The sequence below is a fragment of the Schistocerca gregaria genome, chromosome 9 (genome assembly GCF_023897955.1).
Source record: "Schistocerca gregaria isolate iqSchGreg1 chromosome 9, iqSchGreg1.2, whole genome shotgun sequence".
NCBI classification, from domain to species: domain Eukaryota; kingdom Metazoa; phylum Arthropoda; class Insecta; order Orthoptera; family Acrididae; genus Schistocerca; species Schistocerca gregaria.
This window is the reverse complement of record NC_064928.1, coordinates 194327129-194346305: the sequence shown is the minus strand read 5'-3', so window position 1 is coordinate 194346305 and position 19177 is coordinate 194327129. Positions and strand designations below refer to the sequence as shown.

The window sequence follows — 19177 nt, the reverse complement described above, 5'->3', positions numbered from 1 at the left end:
TATTTATATACGAAGATAGTAACTGTTCTCGAAAGAACATATACAGGTGTTGTTGACATACCTTGATGGGGACAGCTGAAAACGTGTGCTCCGACCAGGACTCAAACCCGGGATCTCCTGCTTACATGGCAGACGCTCTATCCGTCTGAGCCACCGAGGACACAGATCAATAGGGTGACTGCAGGGACTTATCCCTAGCACACTTCCTGTGAGACCCACATTCCCAACTGTCCACAATCTACATACGTAATGTTCCTAATAGATAATTTGCCCAGCCACTCGTTACTCGCGCCCACTTAAGTTGACAATTCCCAAAGTTGTCCCCATCAAGGTATGTCAACAACACCTGTCGTCAGCTGAGGGTTTCAATTAATTATCATTTAAATATTATTTGTTATGCAGTGCAGATTGTCTGTTGTCATTACTTTGTGACCAACTGATTGACGTGCAAGAGATGAGTTTGGGCAGCATGAAAGAATACAGGAAAATAATTTGCAGCAGGGATACGGACATGGAAGTAAAAAAACTGACAATTGAAAAATATAAATATTTTTATAAATAAGTAGAAAACTTTGTACAAAACAGGAACAGCATCATTTAACAGCCACTTGTATCACAGTTTTCCTGATCGTGAACTAAATGGAGCTTACATTCACTGTCAAACTGCAGTCTCTGCAATCTCCTATCTCGTCTGCATTCAATTAATGGAATTATCTGCTTCAAATAGTGCAGAGTGGCTGGAACAAAAGACAAAACACACATCAGGCACTTTCAGGATATAAAATGTAGAAATACTGACCACTGCTTTGCAATACTCTCAAATTCACTATACGATCAGAAAAACGCGCATACATAGTGCGCAACTGATCAGTATATATCCCAAGAGGTGGACCTGACAGAACAAAAGGTGGCAGGGAGTACTGTGTTGTCACTAGAGAAGCAGTAACAATAGAGTTGGTCAATCATAAGAGCTCAGAAACTTTAAATGTGGGCTAGTCGTCGGATGTCAGCCGAATAACAAACAGTCTATTGCATTACGACCCTCCAAAGCTGCACAAGTTGACTGTGATCCGATTGTGAAATGGAAATACAGGGGAATAACCACCGTTAAATCGATACCAGGCACACCTCACATACTGATCGGCAGGGGTAGTCTAGTGTCGTAAAGAGTGGTTGCAAAAAATCACACAAAATCAGGGGAAAGAACTACTGGGTGCAGCCCAGCTAGTACAGTTGCTGCGCACACTGCAATGGGATAGAATGGTTGAGCAGTTCGTCACAAGTTGCACATTTCTGCAGTCAGTGCTAAATGACACTCACAGTGGTGTAAAGACTGACACCACTGGAAGCGAGTTATGACCGGGTCCGAGTGGTCTGGAGTGTGGCACGTGTAGTGGCAGCAATGAAGTACAGAGGAAATGGAGTTACAGTATGGGGGTGAATTTTATACACATATTGAGCTATTCATTCAATGTGTGTCATAAAACTACTCTTCCATCCGACTGAACTCGGAAATATCTCCTGACCTTGCTGTAGATGTGTTATTAATTTTGACTGGAGTGTCTTGTCTGAGATAATCTTTGAATATTACATAGGTGGTTTTGTGTACTGCCGTGGCTAGTGTAGTATTCTAACATCACAGCTTCACCTGCTTGAGCACATTGCCTCCTCTTGCAGCTTCACACAAGAAGTCGGCCCTCCAGGGCATTGTCTGCATACACCACCACCTTACTGACTGTATCCCACAAAGAGGAGAAACAGCAGCAGTCCAGTAGTAAGGTGTCTAAAGATAGGACCTCTTGTAGAGCCTTGCAGGCAGTCATTAGTAAGCTTTTAACTACTTTTTATTTCTGCGCATACAATTCAACAGTATGTCCAACACAGTCGTGGAAGCTTTTATGCAGACACTCTTGGAACTGAAGATACCTGAGACACTTAAACTATGAAAATTATGCACAAGTTTGTGTGAACCAGCACCACAAATTACAAATTGCCGTCACATGCCATTAATGCTTACCACAAAGTTATCTTCAATGACGGGCTTCGCAGCCAGTTTGTGGATGCACTGGCTACAGTTCGAGAACTACTGGTCCATCCTTAGATGAGCACAGAGAAGCACAATCCTCAGGCTTACCAGAGCCTCAGGTGCAACACTTGACAAGGCCATACTGACACTACTATGGATCTGCCCCACTGACTTTCAAGAGCACTTTAGATAAACACCCTGCTGGTTTAGTAGAGGCAGACTATCGAGAGTGAAAGTGGTCACAGGTGTAAATACCAGTTACACAGTCCAACTCCAGTACCGGAGAAGAGATGAATGGCAGTGTGAGTGCAATGATAGGGGTATCACTTTTATGTCTAAACTTTTCGTATGTGTCAGAGCAATTGTTGCACCTGGATGACCTAACAAAAGAAACTGTGCGCTTCATCACTGGACATAGTCCTTACCCTGTTCGCTACAGAGAACAGGGAAACAGACTACAGTTCTCTGTGACTGCAAAGAAATAGGGAACTTGGGGTGCTCCACTGTAATTTACACCACGCTGGACAGGACTGCTAATGCATCTGTAGCAGAACAACCATCCTGACAAGGTGATTAACTAGGAAACAATGAAGAGGAAAGCTCATGCAAAATTCTAAGTTCAGGCAGAAATGACAATGAGAATGATGATAACTTCTTAATTGCACATTTTTAATTACATGACATGTTTCAATCTCTAGATCATCTTCAGATCTATGAAGCTGCATCAGCAACATCTTGCCTGTGTCAGAACATCATTACAGTATTCTCATTATAATTAAAAATGTGCATCTGAGGCTGAACAATAAATAAGATTTGTTTTAAATACGAACACACTTGCTGATTCTCTTGGGGTGTGTATGTTTGCAAAAGAAAAAAAAAATTTATCACAGTAAAAATGCCAAAGACTGATGCAGTATTTGTCTCTTACTGTTCAAACTGTACATTGAATAAACTATGACAGAAATAAAGGAAATGTTCAGGAGTGGGATTAAAATTCAGGGTTAAAAGGCGTCAATGACAGGATTCAGTGATAAAATAGCTATACTCACTGGAAGCGAGAAAGAATTACAGAATACAATGAACGAAATGAACAGTCTATGTAGATAAGTGGGACTGGGGAAACCAATGAAAGTGATGATGAGTAGAAGGAATGGAATTAATGATAAATTTAACATCAAAATTGGCGATCACGAGGTTAATGAAGTGAAGGAATTAAAGCACCTTGGGAGCAAAATAACATGTGGAAGAATCAAGGAGGAGATGATAAGCAAACTAGAACATGCGAAGAGGGCATACCTGACTAAAAGAAATCTATTAGTACCTAACATTAGCCTTAATTTGAAGGAAGAAATTTCTGAGAATGTCCAGCACATTGTACGGACACTGAGTTACGAGGCCAGTTCAAAAAGAGTATCCAAGTTTTATTTATAAATCAACTTTCACTTAGATAATTGTTTGACACCAATCAGCTTCAAAGTAGTCCCCTTCAGCTTCTACAAACCTCTCCCAATGCTGCTACCCCTGCTGGAAGCATCGTTGGAAGGTATAGTTTAGTATAGTGCGCAGCTGCTTCATTCGATTTGGCATCAAGCCTTCCCTGCTCTGAAATCTGGTCCCTTTCAGAGTCTTTTCCAGCAGAAGTCACTCCAAGATAGGGCAAGGGAATAGGGAGAATGACAAACCAGTCATGATGTGTGTGTGGCCAAAAGGCTCTGAACTGAGAACGATGTCATGGTGTACATGCCAATTCCCCACTGCCCAAAAGTCCAGCCATTTGTCTCTCATTGCTTTACAAAGGCAATGCAGAACCCCTTGATAGTACTTTTTATCGACATTTGTACCTTCTGAGGCGTACTCGTGACGGACCAAGCTACTGGAGTCAAAAAATACAGTCAGCATGTCACATTGCTGCAGACTTGCCTCACTTTTTTGGGTCTCAGGGATGATGGGTGCTTCCACTGACGACAAACTACTCTGTTTCTGTGCTACATCCATAAGCCCAGGGCTCATCACCGGTGTTCATTGTGTTAAGGTTGGGATTACTGTTCAAAGTATCTTGCATGTCTTGCATGTCTTGTGTGATCTCCAAACCAAGTTTCTTCTCTTCACTTGTTACCGAATTTGCTGAGAACCTTCTGAAGTCCAAATGCTCTGTTAAAATGGAATGAATGGATCCAATATTAACTTTAAACTTGTCTGCAATTTCTCCAATTGTTATTTGTCTTCCCTGAGTCACCAGTGTTCTTACATGCCTAATAACAAGCTCACTTGCAGATGTTGAGGCCCTGCCTGAATGTGCTTCACTCATCCCTGAGGAGCATCCATCTTTGAAGCGGTTTTACGACTCCTTCATCTATGTGGCACCCATTGCTACGTCCCACAAATACTTTAATCTTGCAGACTGTTTCAACCAGAGTATCACCAGACTTTAAACAAAACTTGCAATATCACTGATCCACTTTTTCTGCCATTTTCTCCACAACACATATCCGAGGACTAGCACTTACACACGTTCACTAGTCAATGGCTAGCCAGCAACTGGTAGTTTCCACAGTTGTAAAAAATCAGGCACGTACACTAAGTATGTCTGCAAACAGAAAGTACGTGCACCCTGATACCACTGTTGGTTTCAACAATAAAGAAAAAGTCCGATACTTTTTGAACAGTCCTCATATGTAGTGTGAGAAAAATGAAGAAGAAGAAAATGAAGGCGTTTGCTGTGTGGTGTTAACCTTCCACTGTTGTGGGAATGTATACATGTTCTGCTTTGCCATTCCTCAGATAATGTGGATTTGTATACGTGTGCCGCTTGGATTTCCCTACAGTGCAATGGACATCTGAACACATCCTGAGCCACTAATCTCTCATTGCTGCAGAAGATTTACTTCCAATCTTGTTGAATAAATAGGTTTTCAGTATTTATTACACAACATACGTGCATCATTGTATGCTATCTTTTGCAAGAAAGCCTTGTTTCAGTATCTTGAATCGTTTACAGAGTATGACAAATGTTATAACCACGTGGTTCATGACGTGCATGGACATGAATGGGCACACTGTGCGTGATTGTCCTAATGATACAAAACCTTATAACTTGAGAGCAAAATGAGATTTCCTTCTTCTCGCAATTATAACTAAAGTTTTATCTTATTTAAAAAAGTTTTATCTTATTTATGTTTCATTCACTGCAATGTAAGAACTAAAACCAACCATACACAAAGTTTAAATAATGCATTTTTATCTCTATAAAATCTTTACAGTTGCATGTGATGTTTTAGTTTATTTGACGCAGCACAATAACTGTCATACAAAGAAAGAAATTCAGTCCTTTATCATGCAAAGATATCAGACTGTAAGATGCAAGAAAATCAAATTTTTGCATGGAACAGTTTTCTTAAAATGGATGATAGGTATGTCATTGCAGCTGGCAAGTCCACATGGATGGAACTGGTCATGTCATGACCAACCGTAAGTCATACATCAAAATAAGGTTTCTTGCAAAGGGTAGCACACAAAGAGGCACATATGTTGTGTGATATTTATTGCCTGAGACAGGAAAGTAACTCATCTTCAGCTCTGCAGCAGTGAGAAGTCAATGGAACGGGATGTGTAAACACATCAGTAACACTTCCAGATATCCCAGGGGCCACATTTAAAGACTTCCTTAGCATCTGGGAAGTGACAGAGCATGATGTGTTAACTCGTCCACCACATTTAAAGGGTTAAGGGGTAAGACTGTTGCAAGGTAAAGAATGCCATGTGGACAGGACATATGTAACAGTAGAAGTGAGAAGCCTAACAATAATAAGATAAGGCAACAATAATAAGATAAGGCAAGAGAAATAACCTTGTCAGTAGGTGGGTCAGGCCAGGAGCTTGTGGGAATTATTCATGCAATGACAGCTGCTTGATCCATTATACTGAAAGCATTTAAGAGGTGGAACAGCACCCATTATTCATCACAGGGTAATCTCTGAAACAGATAATAGGCTGCAGTAGAAAAAGGGGCTGACTGTACCTAAAGCAATTAGAACAGTGTAAAAAAGGTATGACAAAGGCAGCTGAGAGAGGAGGTAGCGTCGAGAGTCATTCAGACCCAGCATGTGGCAAAAGACAACCCAATCTTAACCAGTCAGCCCCATGTTGAAAGTGGTATAAAATGACATATCTGACACTGAAAATCCCTTCTTGGAGAAAACAAAGAATCAGATCAACTGTCTGAGTTGTCTGGAAAAAGGTAGATAACCCAGATGCTCACAATTCATGTGGAGAGCCAGATGGAGTGGGCATTCCACTATTATGCGAGTTACTCTCTGCAAGGCTCCATAACCACAAAGCGGGGGTAAGTCCTTACATAAGATAAAGCTACGAGTTAATCCGGTGTGACCAATGCACAAGTGGCATATAATAGTGGATTCCTCCTGGGAGGAATGGAAGGAGCACCGTGAGGCTGTGGTCTCCTGATAGTGCCGAGTTTATTAAAGCAGGGAGTAGCCCACTAGACATTGTACCATTGCTGGCTGAGGAGAGCTGCTCTTTGCACCCACAAATCTGTCGGTGGATGTTGGACGAGTGATTGCTTCTCTGTAAAACGATCGGCCAGCTAATCCTCCAGGACATCCACATGACTTGGGAACCAGTGTAAGACAAATGAAGCAGTTGTACCAACTACAGACTTAGAGAAAATCATTAACAGCGATTGATAGGCTGGAGGCTACTCACTGAGGAACTACATATTAAAACACAGTCTATGGAGGCCTGGTTAATAAAATGTAGGGCTCTGTTAATGGTTATCACATCCACAATAAAAAATGCTACACGCTTGCAGCAACAAATAATGTTCTTGACCAGCAGGAGATGTGAAAGCATATTCCAATCTATCCATGCCTTATGAGCATTGAAATGACAATAGCATCCTGCTATCCCTGAAGAATAGACATCAATGGGGCATGGGGGTGACAAACTTCAGGTCATCAAAAATAGATTGGTCTTAATTCATTGCAGGGGTATTAACAACAAAGGAGAAAAGGGGGGGGGGGTGTACATTCCAACTTTGAATCCCTGTCACTGGATGCAAAAATAGTTTGGTAAGTCCGATGATTAGGAAATTTTCCGATAGTGATTGTGTAAGCGAGCAGAAATTGGTACCGTTGGAAATGAAGAAGTACGATCTCCATTTCAGTAAGGAGACTGTTTACAGGACTAGTCTGGGAGGTGCCAGTGGCCATTCTTACTCCACAATAATAGGCTGGATCCAATAATTTCACAGCCACTGTGCCATAAGCCCCACAAACATTGTCATATCATGACAAGGTTTGGAACCAGTAAGTAGAGTTCTGTCTCAGAATATAGGTGTCATAAAAAAATAATGGGAATTTTTTTTTTTGTTTCATGGGATTTAAATACCCGATTTTCAATGTGTTGACAGTCAGAAAGGTTGTGTGTGTTTTTGAATGCCCTTACTTTTGAAGAAGATGGCTCAAAGAATTTGCATTAAATTTTGATTGACAAATGGAATAAAGTGCAGCACCACATTCAAAATGTTGGCTGTGGCTTTCAGTAAATCTACTAGAGGATGACAAAAGCTTACAAGTGATAACCAAGAAAGTTCAACAAGTTCAACCACATGTGAAGGTTATTTTCACTGTTTTCTTCGATTACAAGGGGATAGTGCATCATAAGCTCCTGTCTTATGGCTGAAAAGTCAGTAAGGAATATTATCTGGAGATTATGTGCCATCTGCATGAGGCAATCTGACAAAAATGACCAGACTTGTGGTAAAACCACTCGTGAAAATTACATCACGATAATGCTCCCGCTTACACATCAACAGTTGTTCATAATCTTTTTTTGGCAAAAAAGGAAACCATTACACTGCCTCAGCCACTGTATTTGCTGGACATTGCCAAAGAGAATCATGAAAGGACATAGTTTTGCCATCACTGATGAGACAAAAAGAATCACTGAAGAAGCTGAACCCCATAATGAAAAGTGAGTTCCAGAAGTTCTTCCAAGTTGACAAGTGTATTATATGAGAGAGAGATAGACTTGCATTTTCGTGGGAGATAATTGAAAAAGGTCTCAATTTGAGAACCCAGCATATTCATTGGGCTACCATCCTACCACAAAGCTGGCACAACACAGTGAGGCTCATCAGTTGCTATCTGTCAACGGACATGAGGTTTTCTACTGTTTAAGAACAGAGATGAAGACACTATCTCGTCACTATGAAGGCAAAACGCCCTCTATCCAAATGAAGACCCTGAGTACCAATCTTGCATTGGATCATCTGATTATGAATTTAATCAAGGGCTTGGGCCATACTGTGTGTGATGAGTCAACACCCTGAAGCAGTTCCCAGTCACTAATAGGATCATTATATAAGTCGACATGACAGAGGAGATGGGAGGGGTGGTGTTAAGGATAGGGAGATGTCTTCAACTTGTCTTCTACGTATTTGAAAGATAGCCTGTTAGAAGTGGACGTTGACGATGTGGCCAAGAGGGTCAAAAGCTGTACAGCAAGAACCAATGCATCAATACAAATGCCACTCTGAAGGAGGAGACCCAGAAAAGCAGCTCTACGGGCTATGGAACTTTGGAATGAAGAGGCACACATTCCAAGGAAGAGATGTAGTGCTCCCAGCATTCCTTCTTACTGCATTTAGTTAGATAGAAAGCCTTAGTGGAGAACTGCTGATAAGTGGTGAGGATGGTCTGTGAAGAGTATCACTCGAAATGTCGCATGACCATTCAACAAACAAGTATAGTTGTTGCAATGCCTTTTGGTCTACCACAACTCCAACTGACTGGCAGTGGAGAGGGGCCTGTCGAAAGGGGAATAGCAGATCCAATGAAGACAGTGATCAAGTCAGAAATGTCTCCCACAACCCTGTCAGTGCAATCAGAGATAGGGGATAAAGGTGACAGCAATGCAATACAACTGCCACATGACTCTTCAAAGACCCCAATGTGGTAACTGATCCATCAAGCAGTGACAAGGAAGTGACAGTATCACCAGAAAATGATGACTGGCACAAAAATGTCATGTAGTGATCAAAGTAACAAAGTCATGAGATGGGGAGAGTGACCATAAGATCAATTCCTAAAAAGAGGCCATGGGTTCCACTGAAGAGGGTAGGAGTAGTCACTGAGGAGGAGGAGATTAGTATTTAATGTCCTGTCGACAATGAGGAAATTACAGATGGAGCACAAGTGACTCCAATTAGGGAAGGATGGAGAAGGAAAGTGGCTGTGCCCTTCCAAAGGAACCATCCCGGCAGTTACCTGAAGTGATTTACAGAAATTGCTGAAAACCTACAACCATTTCTGACCAACATGTACATATTTCTGTTGAATGACTTCTGTCATTTGAATACGGTGGGCCTGTGGGAAGCTTGACAGATGTACTGACAGAGTGCTGTACATATTGGGCTAAATGTATCAGTGGTACTTCATTGTTTTTAGCAGTGGCCTTCCCAACATTTCCACAACCACATACTACACACCGGGTGCCTGCATAGTATAGGCACACATCAAGACCACTGTATTACATGAGCAGCAGTGGCTGACTGAACACTCAGGGCCAAAATCCAGCCACATATGGCATCTGCTGTGTCACGAGGGAACACTGGGAACCATATGCTTGCTGCAGCACTAACATCATGTGCGCCTCTGGCCAGGGTAGCACTTACATCATCACACCACCAAGTGTGGTTACAATGATGTCATGAAAGAGTTGACTGGATAGTGGAATGGCATTCTGTTTTCATCAGTGATGAGAGCAGGCTCTGCCTGTACATGAGTGATGGATGCACATATGTATGGTACACACCTGGTGCGATGCTTATTCCATACACACGGGTTCCATCCCAGGATTGACATGGGGGGGACACAAGTTGCAGCTTGCAGCCACTTCTGGTGTTTCTGCAAGGTAAAGCAACAAGTGCCCACTAAATTGCACGCACTGTTTGGCGCCACTGTCATTTCTTTAGCAAGAACGTAATGTGCATTTTCAGAAGTACAACAAATGTTCATCATAGCTGCTGCGATGCAAAGTGCTCTTTGTGGTGTCAAACAATTACCCTAGCCAACAAGATCAATAGCTCTCTAACCAATTGAACACATGTGGGACACTGAACAAGTAACTTACACTTTCTCCACATCTGAACAGCAAAAAAAGGCACGAGATTCTTGGAACAACCTTTCTTATCATTTGCATGTAAGAGTACATGCCTGGTTGCTACCAGAGGGGGTAAACTGTGTACTAATGTGACTGGAAACCCTTTATTGAGAAGCAAGCCTGAATCTGTTGTTATATAGTCCTACAATGATGACCTACCTGTCATCACTTGTCAATAAAATGGTGTGGCATACTTTTTTCCTCCCAGTACTTTATCATGGTCAGTAAGAAGCTGGTCATTCAGGAGGCTCCTCTCAAACAATGTTGTACATCCCCACAGGCAATCGTGCACACTGAAGTGCCCAAGTAAGGGAAACGAGGAGAGGCAGGCAGGCAGGCAGGCAGGCAAGGGAGTTGGACTGAGGTAATCTTCTCAAAGTAAGTTCTCAACCTGGAGATAAATAAACATACATATGATGACCACTGGGTTCATCCGCACTTGAATTGCTTTTGTTTCCAAAACAGAACGGAGGGGAATAAACTCGCTGACATCTGTGCGAAGTAAGCCACAGACCCCTGCAGATGTTATCTCAGGATCAGTACATTTGTTAATCTCGGTGGGGGAATGGTAATCTGAATTGTGTTTCTCGGAGAGTGACACACATCGCAGAGCAGATGACAGTAACATCCACTACAACTCCATTTACTGTTATGTTAATCGTGCCCTGATTACGTGTGAAAGGGCTACGAGGACAGGTCATGCATCAGGATCACTGTATATCACTGTCTCAATATTATGAGGAGGACAGTTGCTACTCACCATATAGCAGATAGGCACAACAAAAAGACTATCCCAATTACAGCTTTCGACCATTCGCTTTCGTCAACAGTAGACACACACACACACACACACACACACACACACACACACACACACACACACACACACGACTGCTGTCTCGGGCAACTGCAACTACACTGCGACCAGCAGCACCAGTGCATCATGGGAGTGGCGAGTGGGTGGGGGTAAGGAGGAGGTTGGAGTGGGGAGGGGGAGGAATAGTATGGTGGAGGTGGTGGACAGTGAAGTGCTGCAGGCTAGACGGAGGGCAGAGGAGAGGTGGGGGGGGGGGGGGGGGGGGGAGGGGGAAGTAGCTGTCTGTCCACATGAATGGCCACTGACGAACTGTGACCAAGTAGCAAGTGCACTACCCTGTTGCTGAACACGCTGCCAAACATGACATCCTTATTTCAATGACTGCTTCACAGCCTGTGCCATATTGATCCTTCCCGCCAACACCAGCTTTTCTGAACGGCACAGGTGGGAACTTTCCCTTTAATACATCCTATGTTCCCGTAACCCTCCTGGCCACAACTTTCATTAGTCACTGTCCTCATCCATCTAGCCCCTTTCCTGTTCCCATTCCAGCACTACACAGCCGTCATTCCACCACCACATACAGTCTTTTTATTTCTCTCCTTTTCCACTATTTCCCCCCCCCTCCCCCCTGCCCTCCATCTAACCTGCAGCACTTCACTGTCCGTAACACCCACTATACTATCCCTCCCCTTCCCGCCCCAGCCTCCTCCTTACCCCCACCATGGCGCCACTCTCATGATGCACTGGTGCTGCTGGTTGCAGTGTGTGTGTGTGTGTGTGTGTGTGTGTGTGTGTGTGTGTGCGCGCGTGCGTGTATGTGTGTTATAGTGAGTGAGTGTATTGTTGATGAAGGCCAATGACCGAAAGTTTTAATTGTGAAAGTCTTTTTGTTGTGTCTATCTGCGACTCAGCATCTTCGCTATATGGTGAGTAGCCACTTTCCTTCTCATAATATTGTTACTTTCCATCCTGGATTTTCCATTGGTTGTTTATCACTGTCAGTCACAGTGGGGATAGAACAACAGCAATTAACACTGGTTCAGAGTGCAAGGCATGTGGATATTCTTGAGAGCGAACTGGCTGACCGTTTGGCTAGAGAAGCAGTTACTTACCAAACATTCACTTTGATAATTTTGAAGTGCAGATTTGTGGGTGCAAATTGCACCTCTTCTCTCTCTGAGCTCTAACAACATTTACTAGGCTACTGTCTGCTCTAATACACTACACACTATCAAGGAGATTACTGCCGCATGGTGCACCATTCCTCTCAGGAGGAATCCACCACCCTATACCGTTCTCCATTAATCATATCAGATTAGTTCATAGTTTTAACTTATGTAATGAATCAACCACATTTTGTGGTTATGGAGCCTTGCAGACAGCAGCTCATTCCTTGGTGGAATGCCCCCTCCTCCTAGTTCTTCACACTAAGCTTGGCTATCTGGATTCTCTACCTCTCATGTTGGCAAAAACTTCAGATAGTTGAACTGGTTCTTAATTTTCTCCAAGAAAAGTGGTTTTCATTCTCAGATATAATGTTTTAAGCTACTTTTGGGTTTGGGGCAGGGCAGTTAAGTTGGGACCTCTCCTGCCACATGCTGGATCTGAAGGACCCTCAAACCTACCTCCTTTGCCAGCTGCCTTTGTCAGTCCCTTTCATCCTTTTTTAATTGCTTTTAGATGCAGTTAACCCTTTTTCTGCTACACCCTATCATCTGTTTTACAGAGAGTCCTCCAATGAAAAGTGAATGCTGCCCCCCTCTTTAATACTTTGACTGTAATGGGGAGATCTGGCATCTTCAGGGTTACTGGACTAGCCTTCTCCTGAGATTTCCTTTTTCTCTTTCACTGCTGTTGGCAGTTATATATCTAGCTAACATTCACATAATGTGACAAATATTATGAATGACTTGTTACACTGTAAGAAACATGTGCAGGTATAATTAACGCAATACAGATACATTTGGTGTAGTTTAGTCAAATAGAACCATCCCTGGCATTTTCTGTCATTCTTGTGGATGGAAAGAGGGCTCCTACAAGGTATGAGTTATGCTTATCGGAGCTGTCTTTTAACTCTGAGTGGAATACATGAACAATCTGATAACCATTTCATGGTACATACTTATGTATAACAACACTAACTGTACATTCAATCACTGCAATGAAAATACAATATATTTACTACAGAGTTATTTTATTAGACTGTTAAGAATGAAGTTGTAGAAGTAGCGTAAAATACCTTTAACTTTGTGCCAATATTGCTTTGGCACCCTATGTTGCACTAGAGAGTAGAAAATCACTGCAAGGAACTCTCCTGTGATACCTTCATCGTAGGCCTTTCCAATTTCTTTCCATCTTATATTCTGCCAGTACTTTATCTTGGCTTTCCTTAACCTGGAAAGTAGTTGTATGTTAAGAGTACCAAAAGCTTGTCATGAAAACAGGTTACATTTTAATATAACTTTAAAAATTCACTTTACACTGCATGTACAAAATCACTCAACATTAAGAAACTAATCCCTCCCAATACAATCTCAATTCGAGAATACCAAATGATGGTGAACTAACATACCAGCAAATACACTGAGAAAAAAATGAGACCACGAAGGAATTATCCATATAGGTAAAATCTGCAGATCTGATGTACATGTACAGACAAATAAATTATTACAGTTTTAGAAAAAATTGACAATTTATTCATGAGAAAGAGCTTCACAAATTGAACAAATCAGTAATGCATTGGTCCACCTCTGGCCCTTATGCATACAGGTATTTGGCTTGGCATTGATACAGTAATTTGATGTTCTCCTAACGGTTATCATGCCAAATTCTGTCCAATTGGTGCATTAGATCATCAAAATCCCAAGCTGGTTGGACAACAATGTCCATAATGCCCCTGAAGCTCTTAACTGCTAATCGGCAAGCATGAAGACAACCAGTAGAAGCTCTTCATATGTGGGGGAGGTCATTACCTTACCGAAATGTAAGCCCAGGATGGGAAGGGTAACGAAGCGGGGCACAGATTATCATCGACATACTGCTGTGTTGTATCAGTGCCATGGATGACATCCAAAGGGGCCCTGCTACGAAAAGAAATAGCATCCAAGATCACCACTCGTGGTTGTTGATCCGTACGGCAGCTGTCTGGGGCATCTCCAGACAAGTCTGTGTTGATCACTGGGGATCAATTTGATGCAAGACTCATCATTGAAGACAATCCTACTGCAGTCTATAATATTCCAGGCCAAATACGTGTCTGGAGACATGCCAGACAGCAGTGGGATACCAACCTGACTCACCTCGCATACAGCACAACAATCACAAGAGATGGTTTGGGGAGCCATTTCATTTCATAGCAGGATCCCTCTGTCATCAGCAGCATCTTTACAGCACAGCAGTACACTGACAATATGCTACTAACTCTTTTGTTGCTCTTCACAGCAAGCCAATCTGGACTTTCAGTTCAGCAAGATAATGCCCACTTGCATGCACAAAGCAAGAGTTTCTACTGCTGGTCTTTGTGCTGGTGAATCCCTACCGTGGATGGCAAGGTTGCCGGATCTCTTCCAAACAGAGAACTTTCAGGGGCGTTATGGGCAGGGCCATCCAACCAGCTCAGAAATTTGATGATCTAACACACCAAATTGGACAGAATTTGCCACAATGTCCCTCAGGAAGACTTCCAACAACTTTACCAATCAATGCCAAACCAGATAACTGCTTGTGTAAGGACCATAGGTGGACCAATGTGTTACTGACTTGCTCAATTTGTGAAACTCTCTCCCTTGAATACGCCATGAAATTTTTCTGTCATTGTAATTGTTTGTTTGGTTGTACTTGTATATCAGATCTACCAATTTCTGAACCATTCAGATAATTCGCTCTTGGTGCGTTTATTGTCTTAAGAGGTATATGTAAGGTAGCAGAGGGTTTTGCTTCCAATGAAGTCTCAGTACTTTTGAAACACTGTACTCACTCTGACAGGGCAAGAAATCAGCTATTGCACAGTTGAATGAAGCAGCCCAAAATTAATTAGAGAGAATTTACATGAGCTTAAAGCGAGATCACTAGTACAGAGGGAACAGTACTCTTCCTAAAATAAAAGAAAAAGATTATGGTTTAACTTCTGTGAGAAGGTCATTAGTAAAGCCCAGATTTTTATGAATTACACGTTCCTTTCCTTCATTCCTGCATATATGAAAAATGTAAATGTTTACGTACTATGTTGTTAGCACTGACATATTTCATTCTAATGTTACATATTTTTTATATTTCTGTATAATTACATGTTTTACATATACTGCATGAAATTATATATTATTGGTTTTTTACCCTTGTTCATATTTCCCCAGACTCTCTCAAGAGGCCAGTCCCTTGGAAAAATATCCACATCTGACTTACCATAGAAGTAAATAAAGTACTTTCATACAGCATGAATGTATCTCAAAGCCATCCCATCATGTTTCACTAGTGCTAAATTTAGTGTTGTCCCAAATGACTGTCCAAATGAAGTGGGATACATGGATCAAAGCTGTTGGTTTTTATAATGAACTTTTGCAAGCCATGTAATCAATGCTTGATGATTACTTTCAAAAGGATCTTCAGTTCCAGTACAAAAGGCTTTTACTGAACTTAAAACAATAATGCTCTGGTATACAACCATAGCATCTTCAGCTTCCTTGCTAACAACTTTAAAGAATTATAGTCCATCTCGTTACCTTCGCAGAAATCATTAGAAATTGTTGAAATTCCAAATTCAAAGTCAGACATTAGAGGTGATATTGAGCACAAGGTAGTGAATATTGCTGTATTATCAGTGGAGGAGAAGAAGACAGTCCACTGGACAACATTTCCAGCAATGTTTCATCTCATAAAATTTTCACCATCATCATCCTCCGACGTGGAAAGACAGTTTTACTCCTACAAATTCATTCTTTTGATTGATGACATTCAACAACTGAAGAAAAGCTGGAGAAGTACCTCGTTTATTGTGCTTGACAACAAGAGATAATGCACTGTATGCAAGCAATTTCAGTGAAGATAGAAATCTTAGTAAACAGAAGTGAGCAAAAATAATTTTCTTTTATTAGCACAATACAGACTTCCAAATTACAAATTAAGTAACATAAAATTTACCTTCTTAATGTACGTTTCATGTTTCTGTTTGAAATACAATAGGTTAGCGTGTACTTGAAAAGCTGATTTCAACTGAAATTGTTTCTGTTGTTCATTGCATTCAACTGGATTCTGCAAACATCTGTCATGGAAAACCCAATTCACTCTTTTCTCACACAATATCATGAAGCCGTGATTGAAGGTTATAAAGTGTATTAATTATTTCTGGACTTCTTGGAAGTATATTAGTGAGTACCAAATCAACACTTATTAACAGGACTGCTATCAGATGGTGTACCATATGAAATTTGTCAGATATTGAGGTAAATAATTGCAGAATAGGAAATCAGCTAAATCTGCTCAGCAGAGGAAAGACAACTGGATCGGATGAGAGACATGTGGGGTTATGCAGAGATTATGAGAGACTTCAGTCCCCTTCTGCCAGTAATTTAACATAGTTGCTGGAGCAATGGAAAGTAGCTAGCATTTGGAAAAATGTGCAGGTCATTCCCTTGATCAAGAACAATCATCAGGTAGATGTGCATAATTGCTCATCTACATCGCAGATGTCTGTCCATTGTATGATGCATGTCCAGGAAGTAAGTACCATTTCATTGTGACGAGAGCACTAAGCGTGAGTAGTGCTAAGGCTGCACGAGTCATTCTAGGATAGTGCACAGGACATGTTTACTGTTAAAGACAGTGTGCTTTTAATTTTACTTGAGTAATTTATGATTTATTCTGTGGTGTCCGTTTGAAGGGGCTGTGACTTTGGTGTCTTGTATTATGGGTGTTTTATGCTCTTGGTCAGGCAGGCCGTTACCTTCTCCAGACTTTATGCTTGTTATTGGCGCCTGTCTGTAAAAGTAAAGAATTACAAGCTGTAAGAAGTGAATAAGTTTCCATGCTATTTGTTTGAGGTCTTGCATGTGTTAAGGGTATTGAATTTAAAGGGGTTGGCATATGTTAAAGTGTACTGTGAGCAGCGGGCACAATCACCTCCAGATTGACTAATACAAGGGGTGGCACCTTGATTGACAGTTAGCTCGGCGAGCTACATTTTGGTAACGCTCGGCACTACTTGGCTGTATCCCGTCAGTCGCTGCCCGCCACAGTAGTTGACAGAAGTTAAGAATTCTCTCTTGTAATTATTTGGAGATTCTTCTCGTTAAAATGTTTGAGCTGTGCCAAGATGCGTCCTGTCCTAAGTAGTTTACTCACTCTTGTATTAGGGTGGTCATCCGTTGGGGTTGTGCCCACTGTTGCGTGAAACTTAAACTGACTATTAAGATAACTGTCTTTTCTGCCTAAATACTGTTAAACTTTAAAGGGATTTCATGAGTGACTTCAGTGTAATAAGTCACTATATAACTGGTGGAATTCCACTGTACTAAAGTTCCCATGGGGGAATTTTCTCTTTTACTTAAAATGTTATTTAATATTCCGTACTGTTGCTTGTTTTACCAATGGGTATTTGGTCCCGGTAAATTCCTGTTAAATTTGTGGGCAATTATGCTTGTCATCTATATTTATCTGGGGCTACTTGTTATTTAGTTAAATGGAAGGATCTTTACTTTTTTCATTCCATATACTCTTGTAAAGACTGTATAAGGTTTTTAATTATATTTGTTACTGGTGGCTATTGGAAGGCCAGTTTTGTAAAAGATTTTTTAAAACTGTTTTTGCGGATATGAGTAATAAATCTTTGTGAACTACAAGTCTGTGTTTGCGTTTTCTTGTGATTACTCTTTGTGACTGGTGTGAGGATTGTAAATTTACCATCACAGTCGTCAAGATGAGCAAAGGCTTGATCAACACCAAACTCCACCGTATCTAACTCAGAGTCCACTTCACCAAACTTGTCTTCAATGGTTTCCATCACGGGGCAGTGAAAGTGTCCCCAGCAGTCCTGCTGCACATCAGGCCACGTGGAAATGGGGTGCACTTCAAGCCAGTGAGATCTGCTCTCCTCCCAGGACATAGCCAGGGAAGGGAGGAGCATAAGAAGCAGCACTGAAAGAGCCACTGCCAACAAAACAGACTGCAGTAGAGACAAAACCAGTTAATGTGTTACATATGCAAAGTGTCTGCCCTGATACCATTCACTCCAATCAGCAGTTCTCCCTATGGGTGCCACCCCGCCACAACAGGGGTCACCAGGCACAGCAACCATTGCCGGTTGTTCCGATGCACCAGAATGACAAGCAACTGCTACCAGGCATACACATGGAGATATCAGAAGTGTGATCCCTATATTGTCCGGGTGCTCAACCAAGAGAGTACATAAAAACACCACCGCACAGTCTGGCTACCATGCCAGCTATATAGCATTCAAGGACAACGGGGTCAAGGGAAAGATGGAAGCAGCAGCTCTTCCACAGTTTGTCCACATTACAGAGAGAAAATTTAGAAGAGATGGTCAAACCTCAAAGGGGGACCAAAGCCGTTTAAAAGGAAAGGTGAAAAAGAATATCAAGAGGAATAAAACCTGGAAAGAAAACCAGAAACCAGGAGGATAGCCAGGCCAATGTAAGGAAGGACACCAAAAGAGGGGAAGGAGAGGGTGGACTCATGAAAGATCCTTGAGGCCCAGACAAGTGGTGGTGGTGGTGGTGGTGTAAAGGGCGGGGGGTGGGGGGTTGTTTGCAGTACTCTGTCCCTCAGTCACTGATAGATCCTCTTGTGTGTCTCCTTTAATGTTTTCATTCCTAATTTTATTTTATTTAATCTTTTGTAAGGTTGATCACAGAAACTTCATTTCGCGTTGCTGTGACTTGCTCAAACTTGCCTTGTTAATTATTTACATAGCACTCCAAGCTGTATGGCACTAACGGTTGGAGATAATGTTTTAAAAATGATCTGTTTGGTTCTCATAGGAACTCCCTTGTCCCATACAAGGTCCTGCACTTGCTGAAAAAATTAGAGCCCTTTCTTACTATGTTTTCTATTTCTTGTCTGGCAGTTCAATTTCTTGTTATTCTACTTCCTAGATAACAAAGCATTCACACATTCAATTTCCTCTCCAACTCTAATCA

At 41.7% G+C, this 19177-nt stretch overlaps 1 protein-coding gene across 2 annotated transcripts in view; it reads right to left on the bottom strand.

Annotated features, from left to right (window-relative positions):
• Nucleotides 1-533: 533 nt before the first annotated feature.
• The window catches only part of LOC126291552 (uncharacterized), a 75394-nt gene continuing 56750 nt past the window's right edge, over nt 534-19177 (bottom strand). For both annotated transcript variants that reach the window (XM_049985062.1, XM_049985063.1), the window contains exons 7-8: nt 13267-13421; nt 534-737 (exon numbers count right to left, since the gene is read on the bottom strand). In XM_049985062.1, coding sequence (XP_049841019.1) covers nt 598-737; nt 13267-13421 — 295 coding nt within the window. In that variant the 3' untranslated portion in view covers nt 534-597. The remainder of the gene's footprint in view (nt 738-13266; nt 13422-19177) is intronic.